Source organism: Crinia signifera, chromosome 5 (genome assembly GCF_055691185.1).
Source record: "Crinia signifera chromosome 5, ASM5569118v1, whole genome shotgun sequence".
Lineage (NCBI taxonomy): Eukaryota > Metazoa > Chordata > Amphibia > Anura > Myobatrachidae > Crinia > Crinia signifera.
In genome coordinates this window covers 9,583,283-9,600,588 of record NC_139221.1, presented here as the reverse complement: position 1 = coordinate 9,600,588, position 17,306 = coordinate 9,583,283, and the positions used below count along the sequence as shown (strand labels likewise).

Here is a 17,306-nt window from a genome sequence, read left to right as displayed (position 1 = left end):
CGTCGCTGCCGTTTCCACGTGACCGCTACACTGAGTGTTACACATGCAAGCAGGTTAGTAGCCCACATTCTCGCACGCACTACTTGTACATAGGGAGCATCTGGAGGCTAGGCTGATAATTGGGTTGTAGTGCCCGCAGCGAGGTGACACCAGCGGAATGGGACCTGAGGGGCACATACAATAAGTGGCTCTGGAGCACTCAGGAATACATTATTGTATTCTATACATCTCCCGGGCGCTAGGCCATCACCTTGTTCTGCCTCAGTGAGCGCTCTGATTGTCTCCAAAAGCTTTTGACGCCCGATATTCAATCCCTTTCCCTTTATCTCTCTGTGGCAGACTAGATGGGCCAAGTGGTTCTTATCTGCCGTCACATTCTATGTTTCTATCTCAGAGCTTAGCTGCTAATCGCAGAGGCTGCAAGGTGAGTGAGCGTCACCATCCTGCCGACACGTACGGTATATATGTAGGTACCTATACAGTTATGTCACCTGACCCCGGTCTGACCCTTATTCTGTGATGATCTCATTATACAGTGATGTCACCTGACCCCACTCTGACCCTTATTCTGTGATGACATCACATATAAGCCACTCGGAATTTGCCGCTTCGTCATTCTTTTAAATAAAAAACTAAAAACAATTCGCCCACCGTCTCGATAAAATGTATATATGTCGCCGTTCCGTGGCCGGAGTATGTGGAATGCCCTGTGCCATGGCCAAGGAGTGAATACCCACCCAGAATTCGGGATTTGTGGGGGGGGGTCCAGGCTGCGAACATACGCAAACTAGCAAATATACATACAGATAGTGGTAGATGCTCAAATGAGTTCAGTAATACTGTTTAGGTGCATGCAGGGGAGGGGTTAATACTGAGTAAGTAACAAGACATTGGTTCCCCCGGCACTCTGAATAGTTTTAGCAACCAATCTAGAACACTACATGATAATAGAATTCAGAGATATTGGTTACATATACCTGCGCAGGTGTATGCTATGCCCCCAAGCCGCATCAAGGCTTCTCTGTATATTGGGGGTCCCTAGCGCTATATCTAGGTGCAGGGTGCGGCACCCCAAAAACTATCACAAGCTAGGAGGCCCAGTGCGGCATGCCACTGAGATACTAAGTGTTAATAATTAGTGATAGGAAGCCGAAGCTATACATAAAGGGAGAGATAAATGAAATGTAATTAAAATAGGAGAGATATAGTGTTAGTGAGGGAAAGGTGTTAATAGAATGTAAGGGCATGCCGCACTAAAGCCGCCCAGCCCAACCAGTCCAGGGGCACCACACCCCACACCACTGTTACCCTAAATTGGGTCTACAATTAGCCAGCAAGGAGCCACATGATAATAACTCCTTACTTGATATATCCAAACTGAGAGCTACCTACCTTGGAGCAACCCCAGACTACTCCATGTGGCATATCAGGACCCACATCTCCTCCTAATATGGGCTCCCTTCTGCCCCGAACAACACACATACAGGTAGTGGTAGATGCTCAATTAGTTCAGTAGCATTTCCCAGGTGCATGAGGGAGGGGTTAAATACTGGTTAAGTAAAACAAGACATTGGTTCCTCCAGCAAACAAGTCTGAATCAGGCCCAAAGTAACAACCAATTTGCTCCTAACTGTAATTTTGTGATCACAACGTGTACAATGACAGTTAGGAGCCGAGTGGCTGGTCCTTTATCTCCTCGGGGCTCAGTGAATATTCCCCATACTCTGCATATATACTATATAACACACGGACCACCTCCCGCTACGTACTGAAGGGATGAATCATCTGCTTGTCTGCTGCATACAGTGTGTTCCCATGAAGGCAAATAGAGAACCCTCAGTACAGGCTGTACAAGACGACACGCAGTCGGCAGAAGACAGATTGTGCCGACGCTGTATACACTGATGACACACGAGGACTGAGGCTATGGAAAAGGGCGACTTGGGTGGCCACTCGTGGAATCTTATTGGCTTTCATAGAAGACATGAGTAGATGGCACCGTGGGTGGGATTGGCTGATGTCCGATGGCTGTCAGTCACACGCCGACGCAGCGAGAGACAGCTGTGCGCAGCTGCTACATAAACAGCTGTTTCCTGCGCTGTCAGCCCCCCAGTGAAGGGGCAGGAGGGGAAATCCTGATTGATGCAATATTACTGGTTAAATCTCATGTCAACCTTTTGCTTGTGTCAACCTTTTGCCAATGTCGGCCTTGTGCGTGTCAATCTTTTCCTGTCAGCCTAGACTGTGTCTTTATGCTATACTGGACCCTTCCTTGGTATAGTCCAGAGGTCTGAGTACTGATCCAGCGTTCAGTGGTTCTAGGTCTGTTGTGTATGTGGGAAGCCGCCGGGAGCCCCAGTCACAGTCTTATCCCGATGCAAGAATCTGTTCAGATAATGGGGAGAACCGCCGCCCACCACAGCTGTCACCCATGCTAGTTATAAGAAATCCACCAGCGCCGCCCTTCTTTCCCTGTTCATATGGAGGTGTCTCCCCCTCTTTCCCTGAGCATGAAGGAGTGTCTCCCCCTCTTTCCCTGAGCATGAAGGGGTGTCTCCCCCTCTTCGCCTGTGCATCTATGGGGGGTGTCTCCCCCTCTTCGCCTGTGCATCTATGGGGGTGTCTCCCCCTCATCCCCTCTACTTATTCATATCTGCCGCATTCACTGATCCACGGATGGGATGTTCCGACAGTTGGAATACCGTATTGATCCCCCCCATAGTGTGTTCCTTCTGGGTTATTTCTTATGTTGTTTGTCAGTGTACAGCGCTGCGGGAAATGTCCGATGGATGGTAATAAGAGAGGAGAAGAGGTTGTGTGAGAGTAATAACAACCATCAGACCCAGAGGATTATTTAAAGAAAATGTAGGGGGTTCGTTATTTCATGACTTATAGAAGGACATGGATTTAGCATAATTGCCGGCCCGTGTCTGTGATTGATCATCGATGAGAAAGGACATCACTCCCATCATTTCTCAGATACTCAGAGATTACCGCAAATATCTGAGCTGGCGATTATTAGTGCATAACACAGGCAAATACTTCCAGTCCCTCTAATAGCCTACGTTACTGTACGTGTAATGTTACAAGCAGGGCTATTTTTGTGCAGGCTCCAGCAGGAACTGTGGCCCTTATTCTAGTTCACTCTTTCTGACAAAATATTCCTCAGATGGACAAACCCATGTGCACTGCAAATCTAATTATCTCTGCACAAGTATCACCTGCCTCACCTGCAGTGCACATGGGTTTGTCCATCTGAGGAATATTTTGTCAGAAAGAGTGAACTAGAATAAGGGCCACAGTTCCTGCTGGAGCCTGCACAAAAATAGCCCTGGTTACAAGTCAGTAATACAGTTACAGTGATGGAAATTTGTCTTCACAAAGAAATATCTTCTTATTGTACCGTACAGTATCTCGCCTACTGGGCTGTGTGGGGCTTCTCTACGGCAGAGATATCCTAACGGGCAGTGTGGGGTCCTCTACGGCAGAGACATCCTACCGGGCTGTGTGGGGTCCTCTACGGCAGAGACATCCTACTGGGCTGTGTGGGGCTTCTCTACGGCAGAGACATCCTACTGGGCAGTGTGGGGTCCTCTACGGCAGAGACATCCTACTGGGCCGCGTGGGGCTTCTCTATGGCATAGACATCCTACTGGGCAGTGTGGGGTCCTCTACAGCAGAGACATCCTACCGGGCAGTGTGCGGTCCTCTACGGCAGAGACATCCTACTGGGCAGTGTGGGGCTTCTCTACGGCAGAGACATCCTACTGGGCTGTGTGGGGCTTCTCTATGGCAGAGACATCCTACCGGGCAGTGTGGGGTCCTCTACAGCAGAGACATCCTACTGGGCAGTGTGGGGCTTCTCTACGGCAGAGACATCCTACTGGACTGTGTGGGGCTTCTCTACGGCAGAGACATCCTACTGGGCCGCGTGGGGCTTCTCTACGGCAGAGACATCCTACTGGGCTGTGTGGGGCTTCTCTACGGCAGAGACATCCTACTGGACTGTGTGGGGCTTCTCTACGGCAGAGACATCCTACTGGGCCGCGTGGGGCTTCTCTACGGCAGAGACATCCTACTGGGCTGTGTGGGGCTTCTCTACGGCAGAGACATTCTACCGGGCTGTATGGGGCTTCTCTACGGCAGAGACATCCTAACGGGCTGTGTGGGGCTCCTCTACGGCAGAGACATCCTACTGGGCCGCGTGGGGCTTCTCTACGGCAGAGACATCCTACTGTGCTGTGTGGGGCTTTTCTACGGCAGAGACATCCTACTGGGCCGTGTGGGGCTTCTCTACGGCAGAGACATCCTACTGGGCCGCGTGGGGCTTCTCTACGGCAGAGACATCCTACTGGGCTGTGTGGGGCTTCTCTACGGCAGAGACATCCTACCGGGCTGTGTGGGGCTTCTCTACGGCAGAGACATCCTAACGGGCTGTGTGGGGCTCCTCTAAGGCAGAGACATCCTACCGGGCTGTGTGGGGCTCCTCTACGGCAGAGACATCCTACCGGGCTGTGTGGGGCTCCTCTACGGCAGAGACATCCTACCGGGCTGTGTGGGGCTCCTCTACGGCAGAGACATCCTACCGGGCTGTGTGGGGCTCCTCTACGGCAGAGGCACCCTACCGGCTGTGTGGGGCTCCTCTACGGCAGAGACATCCTACTGTTTACCTATACTTACTGCTCCATCAGCTCCGCACTGGTGGCAGGCCTGGAAATAGCACTTGGAAAGTGGCCACCGGTGAGTCAGGCATGTCCCCAGGAACGTGGTGTAGGCTCCATGATACCGGAGACCTGTGCATGTGCAGTAGACACATGTGTAATACAGATGTCCCAGGAACGGTGGTGAAGACTCCATGATACCGGAGACCTGTAGACTCTGGGCCTAATTCAGACCTGATCACTGGACTACAAAACTTTAGAGCCCAGTGATCAGGTAAACACCGCCCTGCCAGAGTGTCCCTACATACGGGAAAATCCAGTCGGCCGCACCCTAGTAAAATGGAGGGGGCGTGGCCACCAGGCAAGGGCGGTGAAAAAATAAACGAGAGGTGGAGAGAGGACAGGTTTCCCCTGCAGCTGCTTCTCTCCCCAGCTCAGCACAGCTGCGGCTGCTGCCTGTCATCTCTCTCCCCACTGCCTGGCTCCCTGCAATGGGGAGGGGGGGCCCGAGCTCTTCCAGGATTTAGAAAAAGTATCCCCTCCCCCCACCGCCACTGATGTTTGCAGCAACCGAATAGGTCTAGACTTACTTGTCCCTGCCATGGTGGGGGATGGAGGCCGCCCCTGGCTTCAGCATCCCTCCCTTCCAACGGCTGGGCCCACGTGTGGTTTACGGGGCAGTCTACAGAAAACGCTGGCGTGCTGCCCGTAAACGGCTGCTTTCCGCCAATCACCTTGCAAACAGCTAGCGATGGCAAGCCATCACTGGCTTTGCTTGCAGGGGAACCCCGTGCATGGGCACCGCTGACCATGCACACGCACTTCTAGTACATGCACTATGGGCATCCATCCCAGCGGCAAGGTGTAATGCAACGCGTTTCGTGATGTGCTTCCATCTCTTATACCCAGTGGCTGCAGCCTTTTGTCTGGGGTCAGCGGTTTCTCCACCTCACCGTTGACCATGCACACACACTTCTAGTACATGCACTATGAGCATCGGGGCGACCATCCCAGCGGCATGGTGTAATGCTATGTGTTTCGTGGTGTGCTTCCATCTCTTATACCCAGTGACTGCAGCCTTTTGTCTGGGGTCGGAGTTTTCTCCACCTCACCGGTGACCATGACTCGCGGGACGCCTGCTGTCTCATGTTTTTATGGTCCGTGTTGATTCGAAAATGAGGAAAATATAATCACTGAGAGTAAAGGTCGCTGTGGGGCTCACCGGCGTGTTATATCATGTCTGGAGCGATGGTTCCACCAAGTGTATTGGCAAATCCAGTGATCAGACAGTTAGCGGAGGCAGGTCGCTGCTTGTTTGAGCAATATAAAACATTCCTCTTATTGTATAATAGTGAATACAGCACGTTCCCCGCATTTGTGTTCTTGCAATCGAATTGCTTTGTGTGCAAACAAATGAGAAGACAGAGATTATCCGGGATATTTATGAGATACCTTAAGAGCTCTGGCATTACAGTAAGTACTGGACACGTTGTGTTTGCTGACAATAATTTGCCATTTGAAGTCCATTAATAGCTCTTAAGTGTTCGTTAAACAGATGCGAATACAAAGAGGCCGCAGCAGCGAGATGCGCTCCGGCACACGCCGAGCTCAGGTTACGGGGACCTGGGATTTACTGCCAGACAATAAGTCCCATCTGATCTCATAATCTTTGAAGGTTTATCTCTCTGGTTTCTTTTATTTATTATTACATGCAGGGTAAATACTGGCAGCATTTGCATGTAGCCGCCACATTCTGGTTGCACACGGGAGTGCTGGATCGGATGCCAAGATTTGATGAGTGCTATGCTCAAATAATATGGGGGGGTTACCCAGAGGTGGTTGGAGATGCGACAGACATCTGAATAACCCCCAATGAATGGTATTTTGCGCATGTGCAGGATCAGCTTTTGATCATTACTGCCGCAGGAGGCGTCAGCTGATAATCGACGCCTGCTGCTGCATTACTTGGTGGCGGTATCAGGAATCTCGTGTTGGGCTATTTAGGGATTATTATAATGCGATACATTGTACTGTAAGGGGTCAGAGCCTCTCTGGGCAAGATGTTACCTGGCTCCCCCAGAGGGCACAGACCCGGGCACAGCACCTTAATCGGAGTGATGCACCATACTGTGTAGCACATGTAGGCAGTGCTGCAGCTTGTTGAAACTACATGGCCATCGATATCGATACTGCAACCACCTATTGATGGTCATCCATTTTCATATGCCCTGGGCCAATCAGAATGTGGGGACGGGGCTTCAGCGTTGTTGGGGGTGGAGCTATGCTCCGTATCCCGTCACCTTGAAAAAACAGAACACAAAGAAGTCGATAGGGGCTCATACTGATGATACTGAGTGCGTGGGGCTCATACTGATGATACTGAGTGCGTGGGGCTCATACTGATGATACTGAGTGCGTGGGGCTCATACTGATGATACTGAGTGCGTGGGGCTCATACTGATGATACTGAGTGCGTGGGGCTCATACTGATGATACTGAGTGCGTGGGGCTCATACTGATGATTCTGAGTGCGTGGGGCTCATACTGATGATACTGAGTGCGTGGGGCTCATACTGATGATACTGAGTGCGTGGGGCTCATACTGATGATACTGAGTGCGTGGGGCTCATACTGATGATACTGAGTGCGTGGGGCTCATACTGATGATACTGAGTGCGTGGGGCACATACTGATATACTGAGTGCATGGAGCTCATACTGATGATACTGAGTGCGTGGGGCTCATACTGATGATACTGAGTGCGTGGGGCTCATACTGATGATACTGAGTGCATGGGGCTCATACTGATGATACTGAGTGCGTGGGGCTCATACTGATGATACTGAGTGAATGGGGCTCATACTGATGATACTGAGTGCGTGGGGCTCATACTGATGATACTGAGTGCGTGGGGCTCATACTGATGATACTGAGTGTGTGGGGCACATACTGATATACTGAGTGCATGGAGCTGATACTGATGATACTGAGTGCGTGGGGCTCATACTGATGATACTGAGTGCATGGGGCTCATACTGATGATACTGAGTGTGTGGGGCTCATACTGATGATACTGAGTGCGTGGGGCACATACTGATATACTGAGTGCATGGAGCTCATACTGATGATACTGAGTGCATGGGGCTGAGTGCATGGGGCTCATACTGATGATACTGAGTGCGTGGGGCTCATACTGATAATACTGAGTGTGTGGGGCTCATACTGATGATACTGAGTGCGTGGGGCTCATATTGATGATTCTGAGTGCGTGGGATTCATACTGATAATACTGAGTGTGTGGGGCTCATACTGATAATACTGAGTGCGTGGGGCTCATATTGATGATTCTGAGTGCGTGGGGCTCATACTGATAATACTGAGTGTGTGGGGCTCATACTGATGATACTGAGTGCGTGGGGCTCATATTGATGATTCTGAGTGCGTGGGGCTCATACTGATAATACTGAGTGTGTGGGGCTCATACTGATGATACTGAGTGCGTGGGGCTCATATTGATGATTCTGAGTGCGTGGGGCTCATACTGATAATACTGAGTGTGTGGGGCTCATACTGATGATACTGAGTGCGTGGGGCTCATACTGATGATACTGAGTGCGTGGGGCTCATATTGATGATTCTGAGTGCGTGGGGCTCATACTGATAATACTGAGTGTGTGGGGCTCATACTGATGATACTGAGTGCGTGGGGCTCATATTGATGATTCTGAGTGCGTGGGGCTCATACTGATAATACTGAGTGTGTGGGGCTCATACTGATGATACTGAGTGCGTGGGGCTCATACTGATTATTCTGAGTGCGTGGGGCTCATATTGATGATTCTGAGTGCGTGGGGCTCATACTGATGATACTGAGTGCATGGGGCTCATACTGATGATACTGAGTTCATGGGGCTGAGTGCCTGGGGCTCATACTGATGATACTGAGTGCCTGGGGCTCATACTGATGATACTGAGTGTGTGGGGCTCATACTGATAATACTGAGTGTGTGGGGCTCATACTGATGATACTGAGTGCGTGGGGCTCATACTGATGATACTGAGTGCGTGGGGCTCATACTGATGATACTGAGTGCATGGGGCTCATACTGATATACTGAGTGCATGGGGCTCATTCTGATGATACTGAGTGCATGGGGCTCATACTGATATACTGAGTGCATGGGGGGATTTCTGCACCAGGAACATGAGCACTTCTTCCCATCTGACCCCCACTCCGTGCTCCGTGCCAGTATATATGTGTCTGACAGTAATCACTGTATACGCTGCGGTATCCGGACTCATCATAGATTGACTCTAGGTCGACAGTCATAAGATCGACAATAAAAAGGTCAACTTGGTCAAAAATGTCAACATGAAAAAGGTCGACATGCATTTTTTAACAGATTTTTGAGCCGACATGTGCCGACAGGCGGTATTTCATGCCCTAACATCCACTAGGGCGTGGGGGGAGAATATAGTAGTGTGCCCAAAGCAAGGTGACACGTTACACTTAGGCAGTGTCTATGTCGACCTATGTCACCCATAAAAATAAAAATGCACGTCGACCTTTTGACCATAATGACCGTTTGGCTGTCGACCTTTTGACCCTGTCGACGTTTGGACCCTGTCAACCTTTTCACTGTATACCTTTTGACCCTGTCAACCTTTTGACTGTCGACGTTTGGACCCTGTCGACCATTGGACCCCGTCGACCTTTTCACTGTCGACGATTAGTGGTCGACCATATGACTATAGACCAGGACATTATAGATCTAATATACCGTAACCGTCGCTGTAAGGGTCAGTCAGAGGATGGCATTTAATGGCTGTTTGGATTGTTATGTTTTGTGTGTGTGTGTGTGTGTTTGTGCAGAGTTTGTGTGGGTGTGGGTGTGCAGAGTGTGTGTGTGTTTGTGCAGAGTTTGTGTGTGTTTGTGCAGAGTGTGTGTGTGTGCTTGTGCAGAGTTTGTGTGTGTATTTGTGCAGAGTTTGTGTGTGTGGGTGTGCAGAGTTTGTGTGTGTGGGTGTGCAGAGTTTGTGTGTGTGGTTGTGCAGAGTTTGTGTGTGTGTGGTTGTGCAGAGTTTGTGTGTGTGGTTGTGCAGAGTTTGTGTGTGTGGGTGTGCAGAGTTTGTGTATTGGGTGTGGGGGTTCCCGTCAGCTAAGCCTTCTCCGCCTTCACAATGAGTGTGATACTAAGACGCCTTACGTTTGCTTTCTCTTTGTTCTGCAGATACTTACGACCTCGCCAGAATGTTTTATCATAATGACGATCGAGAAAAACCAAATGGAGTGTATGGACCGTACGAAATACTTGAACCAGACCTCAGGTAGGCATTATTCCTGGCCTCCTAGTGAGGCGGCATCGGTAGTAAGTGCTGTGTAATGTACTGTATTAGGCTGGATCACCAGTATGATCGGCAGTAATGAGCACATAGCATTATTCCTGGCCTCCTAGTGAGGCGGCATTGGTAGTAAGCGCTGTGTAATGTACTGTATTAGGCTGGATCACCAGTATGATCGGCAGTAATGAGCACATAGCATTATTCCTGGCCTCCTAGTGAGGCGGCATTGGTAGTAAGCGCTGTGTAATGTACAGTATTAGGCTGGATCACCAGTATGATCGGCAATAATGAGCACATAGCACTATTCCTGGCCTCCTAGTGAGGCGGCATTGGTAGTAAGCGCTGTGTAATGTACTGTATTAGGCTGGATCACCAGTATGATCGGCAGTAATGAGCACATAGCATTATTCCTGGCCTCCTAGTGAGGCGGCATTGGTAGTAAGCGATGTGTAATGTACAGTATTAGGCTGGATCACCAGTATGATCGGCAATAATGAGCACATAGCATTATTCCTGGCCTCCTAGTGAGGCGGCATTGGTAGTAAGCGATGTGTAATGTACAGTATTAGGCTGGATCACCAGTATGATCGGCAATAATGAGCACATAGCATTATTCCTGGCCTCCTAGTGAGGCGGCATCGGTAGTAAGCGCTGTGTAATGTACTGTATTAGGCTGGATCACCAGTATGATCGGCAGTAATGAGCACATAGCATTATTCCTGGCCTCCTAGTGAGGCGGCATTGGTAGTAAGCGCTGTGTAATGTACTGTATTAGGCTTGGATCACCAGTATGATCGGCAATAATGAGCACATAGCATTATTCCTGGCCTCCTAGTGAGGCGGCATTGGTAGTAAGCGCTGTGTAATGTACTGTATTAGGCTGGATCACCAGTATGATCGGCAATAATGAGCACATGGCCTTATTCCGTTGTCTTAGACAGTTGGCTTCTTGTCCTTCTCAGCGATGGATGTCTTCCTTACCATTGGCTGGTGATCAGCAGAACTCATCGTTGGTGCGGTTTGGATTTCATTCACCAAAGGATAGTTAGAAGTTTATTATAAATGATATGAAGGGCTGATAGTTCCCTGTGTAGTGCGGCCACTCCCTAACTCGCGGTGGCCACGCCTCCTTAGAACCGCCCCCGGCATTCCTCATTGTGGCTTAACCGCTGCCTCCAAAGCAGATGTTTTCATTGTGTGATACCGCCCTAAACCCTTCTCCAAAATAACAATGCTTTTTCTTTTTTTGTCCGCTGGGCTTCCATAGTTTAGTTTGCGGCTAGTATTTATACAGTCGTTTTCATTTTATCGTTCTCATCTTTAGTTCTGGACATTCCATAATGTAACAATGCGTCAGACATAAGAAATGTAACATTCGATCTATATAAACTCATCCGAGCCATAAGAACGGTAATGGGCTGTGTCATATGTGCGCTGAGCCTGGTCAGTGTTATCTGTGCTAGGCCTATAGATCATACGGAGATGTTATTTAGATGTGCTGTCACTGGGAACGGTGGGAACTGTGGTTCCCTCAGGAAGTGTTAGGCTTGGAGCTTGCTCCGCTCACGTTCTGTGGCTCCTTACAGGACGCTGTAACGGAAGTAATAGGCCACAGCGCCACATTTATCCCAGGTTCCGTGAGTTTTGGTGACAGCATTTTACATCAATATGTAACTCCCGTACCTGTAATAATATAGGCCACATGGTCAGTAGTCCTATTATATGCCCAGCTGAATTATGGACAGGAGAGAAAGATCCGCATTAAGCTATAGAATGGGAAATAAGGTCAATCGCAAATGGGCAACGTGGAATAGCCCGACGGTCAAACAAGGTAGACCGTAGACAAGTTCAAAAGATTGGCCAAGGTTACTATTTCCAGTCTTAGTCCACATGGGTCATAAATGTTGAAACAGTTGACCAAAAATTACATTAAAAAACCCTGTGTTGATGTGTGTGTGTGTGTGTGTTTGTGTGTGTGTGTCACCTCTTGTCAAGTTGACCTTTTGAACTTGACGACCGAGTCACTGACGACTTTTCGGCCCTATCATCCTTTTCACCCTACCAACGTTTTGCATGTTGACAATTTGGTGTCGACCTTCAAACTGTCTGCTCTTTTTACTGTAGATCTATAAACCGGATCCCTCATCAGCGACATTCTCATTGGTTATCATATGGGTGATGTCCAATTGGTGGCTGAGGTTTTCATTCCTATGTGTGACCACCTTCATGGGTGATGTCCTACTGGTGGCTGAGGTTTCCAGTCCATGTGTGACCACCTTCATGGGTGATGTCCTACTGGTGGCTGAGGTTTCCAGTCCATGTGTGACCACCTTCATGGGTGATGTCCAACTGGTGGCTGAGGTTTTCATTCCTATGTGTGACCACCTTCATGGGTGATGTCCTACTGGTGGCTGAGGTTTCCAGTCCATGTGTGACCGCCTTTATGGGTGATGTCCTACTGGTGGCTGAGGTTTCCAGTCCATGTGTGACCACCTTCATGGGTGATGTCCAACAGGTGGCTGAGGTTTTCATTACTATGTGTGACCACCTTCATGGGTGATGTCCTACTGGTGGCTGAGGTTTCCAGTCCATGTGTGACCACCTTCATGGGTGATGTCCAACAGGTGGCTGAGGTTTCCAGTCCATGTGTGACCACCTTCATGGGTGATGTCCAACAGGTGGCTGAGGTTTCCAGTCCATGTGTGACCACCTTCATGGGTGATGTCCTACTGGTGGCTGAGGTTTCCAGTCCATGTGTGACCACCTTCATGGGTGATGTCCAACAGGTGGCTGAGGTTTCCAGTCCATGTGTGACCACCTTCATGGGTGATGTCCTACTGGTGGCTGAGGTTTCCAGTCCATGTGTGACCAACTTTATGGGTGATGTCCTACTGGTGGCTGAGGTTTCCAGTCCATGTGTGACCACCTTCATGGGTGATGTCCTACTGGTGGCTGAGGTTTCCAGTCCATGTGTGGCCACCTTCATGGGTGATGTCCTACTGGTGGCTGAGGTTTCCAGTCCATGTGTGACCACCTTCATGGGTGATGTCCTACTGGTGGCTGAGGTTTCCAGTCCATGTGTGACCACCTTCATGGGTGATGTCCAACAGGTGGCTGAGGTTTCCAGTCCATGTGTGACCACCTTCATGGGTGATGTCCTACTGGTGGCTGAGGTTTCCAGTCCATGTGTGACCACCTTCATGGGTGATGTCCAACAGGTGGCTGAGGTTTCCAGTCCATGTGTGGCCACCTTCATGGGTGATGTCCTACTGGTGGCTGAGGTTTCCAGTCCATGTGTGGCCACCTTCATGGGTGATGTCCTACTGGTGGCTGAGGTTTCCAGTCCATGTGTGGCCACCTTCATGGGTGATGTCCAACAGGTGGCTGAGGTTTCCAGTCCATGTGTGGCCACCTTCATGGGTGATGTCCTACTGGTGGCTGAGGTTTCCAGTCCATGTGTGGCCACCTTCATGGGTGATGTCCAACAGGTGGCTGAGGTTTCCAGTCCATGTGTGGCCACCTTCATGGGTGATGTCCAACAGGTGGCTGAGGTTTCCATTACTATGTATGACCACCTTCATGGGTGATGTCCTACTGGTGGCTGAGGTTTCCAGTCCATGTGTGACCACCTTCATGGGTGATGTCCAACAGGTGGCTGAGGTTTCCATTACTATGTGTGACCACCTTCATACATGATGTCTGACAGGTGATGAGGTTATAGGAAGGTTGTGTGTCACCCACAGAACTATGCCTAGGAAGGGTCATGTTTGGATGATAGTAACAATTGTCACCTATGCAATGACCAATGCAGTGTTGCAGTATTGTTACAGTATTGTTACAGTATTGTTACACCAGTTCTAATCTTCATAAGCTGCAGAATAGAAATAGAAATATTTTTTGTGGAATAAAATAAATAAATGAGTAGAATGCAAGCATCATTGGGGCAGATTTATTAAGCTTGGAGAAGAGATAAACTGGAGAAAAGGTAAAAGGAGATAAAGCACAGCCAATCAGCTGTGTTTGAAAAAGACAGTTGGGAGCTGATTGGCTGGTGCTTTATCTCCTTTTACCTTTTCTTCGCTTTATCTCCAGTTTATCTCTTCTCCAAGCTTAATAAATCTGCCCCATTATTACAGAAGGTTCCAAGAGTTCCGAGAGTCTGGAAATCACCCGGATAGCCAGACCAAGCAGACAAATGCAGTGAGGAGGTCAAGTTACTTAAGTGAGATGTTACCCCTAGCAACCAATGATTTCTATTGCTATTTACCAGGAAGCTTCACGGAAATGGCTGCCGCATACAAGCACACAGATGTATCCATCCCCTCTTTTCTCCTCATTGTTCTGCATGGGGAATCCTAGGGGTACGTGTACCAAAGCTTCTAAAAATGAAAGGTGCTGAATTTGTCCATAGCAACTAAGCAGATTCTGTCTATCATTTTCTAGGATGCAACTGAGAAATGAGTTGTTGCTATGGGCAACATCACCACTCTCCAGAGCACTGCACGGACATTGAATATTCCCTATATTGAAATACTAGTCAGTGATAATGGCAGTCGGGGGCCCATGGTCTTTTGCCCAGTATAGCAGGAACTAGATCTCCCTGCCGAAGCCATCTATAGATGTGTCCTTATACCTCCTTGCCTTGAGGCGTGTACATGGGTGCACTGATTAGAGTGTATGCTCTCACGAGCAGGGCCCTCTCTCCTCATATTCTCTTCCACTGGCGGCTCATTTTGCCACCGCAACCCCCCCCCCCCCCGACTGCCTCTGCTGTGCTGCCTGCTTCTTCAATGCAGGACACCAGCGGCCAATTAAAATGCTGCACCAGCTTTTGAGCCGATCAGAGCTTAAGCCAATCAGAGCGGCTGCCGGTACACAAGCTCTGATTGGCTCACCCACGGTGCTGCATTTTAATTGGCCGCTGGCGTCCTGCAGTGAAGAAGCCTGTGCTTCTGGACTTGCAGCAGGAGACAGGCGGTAAGTGAAGGGAGGAGGGGGGGGATGGGTGGGGGCCTGGACTGGAAATCAGTCGCGAGCCCCAAAATTCATAGTGGCAGCCCTGTGTTTGCCCCAGGGCATCTCGCGAGCCGCATGTTCCCAAAGGGGAAAAGCTGTATAAGGACCTATCTATATGCTGCCCACCCAGATCACGCGACAGGTGGAAGATACCGCCACAAAGTGACGCAGGCATGATTTTCTCGCGGTACCGCAGTATAAGGCGGCAGCACCTATCTGGTGCCCCTTTCTCATGTTGCGTTCTCACGTGGGCCGGCCCTGAAGGTGCCCCCCCCCCCCCACTCTCCTCCACAGACACATTTCCCCAGAGACCAGACTCGCAGAAATAGTCACTTTATCTTAATTGCTTTGCGCTAAGCTAGAACCTGCTGATCCATCAATTCCCTAATCTTAACGAGGTCTGTAGAGAAGTGGCGGGAAAATCAGCGAGTGATGGATGATTCTCGCCCAACCTTCTTCATTTTCCCTCCTTCTCCGTTTAATATAATGATCTTCCACCGAGTCCAGCGCTCCCGGCTGATGGTGCGTGCTCCAGTATCCACATGCAGAATGACGAGAGATAAGGGATAGATTGCTCTCTCCCCATGGTGGCCAGCGCTGACTATTCCGCTAATCAATACCTTGTGTTTGTCCTGGCAGCGGCTCTCGTGTGAAATATTCAGGCCGCCGTTTTCTTATCGCCTTCAGAGACGTTGTGTCACGTTTCAGCTGTAATTAGCTTCTCGCGCTTCCTGCTGTAAATGACTTGTCACCGTGCGGAGAAATCTCGGGGAACTTTCTTCCGTTACCCGTTTTTCCGTCCAATTTCATTTGAGATAATTGAATTAAATTGCAGGAGTCATCGAACGAATTTAATTTATGCAATGCCTGTGATATGGTACACCGAGGTGACGCAAGCCGCTACAGCGCGGTGGGGCTTATTCAGATAACTCCACCTGTACGGCTATGTCATGGCAGCATGTGATACGTAAGCAGTCAGCATGCGTCACATACGACTGAGTATCACCCCCCCACCCCCACGACCTGAGACACAACTTCATTGTCTTATATTCCCCAGACACAGCAACCTCCAATGCGCTTATTAAGCCAAAACAATTGTAATGTACTTATATATGTGCTGTGCCCTACTCTATAGATGTGCTGTGCCCTACTCTATATATATGTGCTGTGCCCTACTCTATATGTGTGGGCTTTGCCCTACTCTATATATGTGCTGTGCCCTACTCTCTCTCTCTCTCACCGCAAGACAATCGCATACACTGGTGTCTCAGACACAGTAAATATATATATATATATATATATATATATATATATATATATATATATATATATATATACTGTGCACTAATCTATAGATGTGCTGTGCCCTACTCTATATATGTACTGTGCCCTACTCTATATATGTACTGTGCACTAATCTATAGATGTGCTGTGCCCTACTCTATATATGTACTGTGCACTAATCTATAGATGTGCTGTGCCCTACTCTATATATGTACTGTGCCCTACTCTATATATGTACTGTGCACTAATCTATAGATGTGCTGTGCCCTACTCTATATATGTACTGTGCACTAATCTATAGATGTGCTGTGCCCTACTCTATATATGTACTGTGCCCTACTCTATATATGTACTGTGCACTAATCTATAGATGTGCTGTGCCCTACTCTATATATGTACTGTGTCCTACTCTATATATGTACTGTGCACTAATCTATAGATGTGCTGTGCCCTACTCTATATATATACTGTGCACTAATCTATAGATGTGCTGTGCCCTACTCTATATATGTACTGTGCCCTACTCTATATATGTACTGTGCACTAATCTATAGATGTGCTGTGCCCTACTCTATATATGTACTGTGCACTAATCTATAGATGTGCTGTGCCCTACTCTATATATGTACTGTGCACTAATCTATAGATGTGCTGTGCCTTACTCTATATATGTGCTTTGCCTTACTCTATATGTGTGCTGTGCCCTACTCTATACATGTGCTGTGCCCTACTCTATACATGTGCTGTGCCCTACTCTATATGTGTGCTTTGCCCTACTCTATATATTTGCTGTTCCCTACTCCATATATGTGCTGTGCCCTACTCTGAATGTGCTTTGCCCTACTCTATACGTGTGCTTTGCCCTACTCTATATGTGTGGTTCCCTACTATATATATGTATTGTGCCCTACTCTATATATGTGCTGTGCCCTACACTATAGATGTGCTGTGCCCTACTATATATACAGGTATGTATTGTGCCCTACTCTACATATGTGCTGT

General features: G+C 48.9%; 1 protein-coding gene across 1 annotated transcript in view; it reads left to right on the top strand.

Moving 5' to 3' along the window:
- The window catches only part of VIPR1 (vasoactive intestinal peptide receptor 1), a 182,186-nt gene that overhangs the window by 34,877 nt on the left and 130,003 nt on the right, over positions 1 to 17,306 (top strand). The window contains exon 2 of the mRNA XM_083186663.1: positions 9,893 to 9,989. Within this exon, the coding sequence (XP_083042789.1) occupies positions 9,893 to 9,989 (97 nt within the window). The remainder of the gene's footprint in view (positions 1 to 9,892; positions 9,990 to 17,306) is intronic.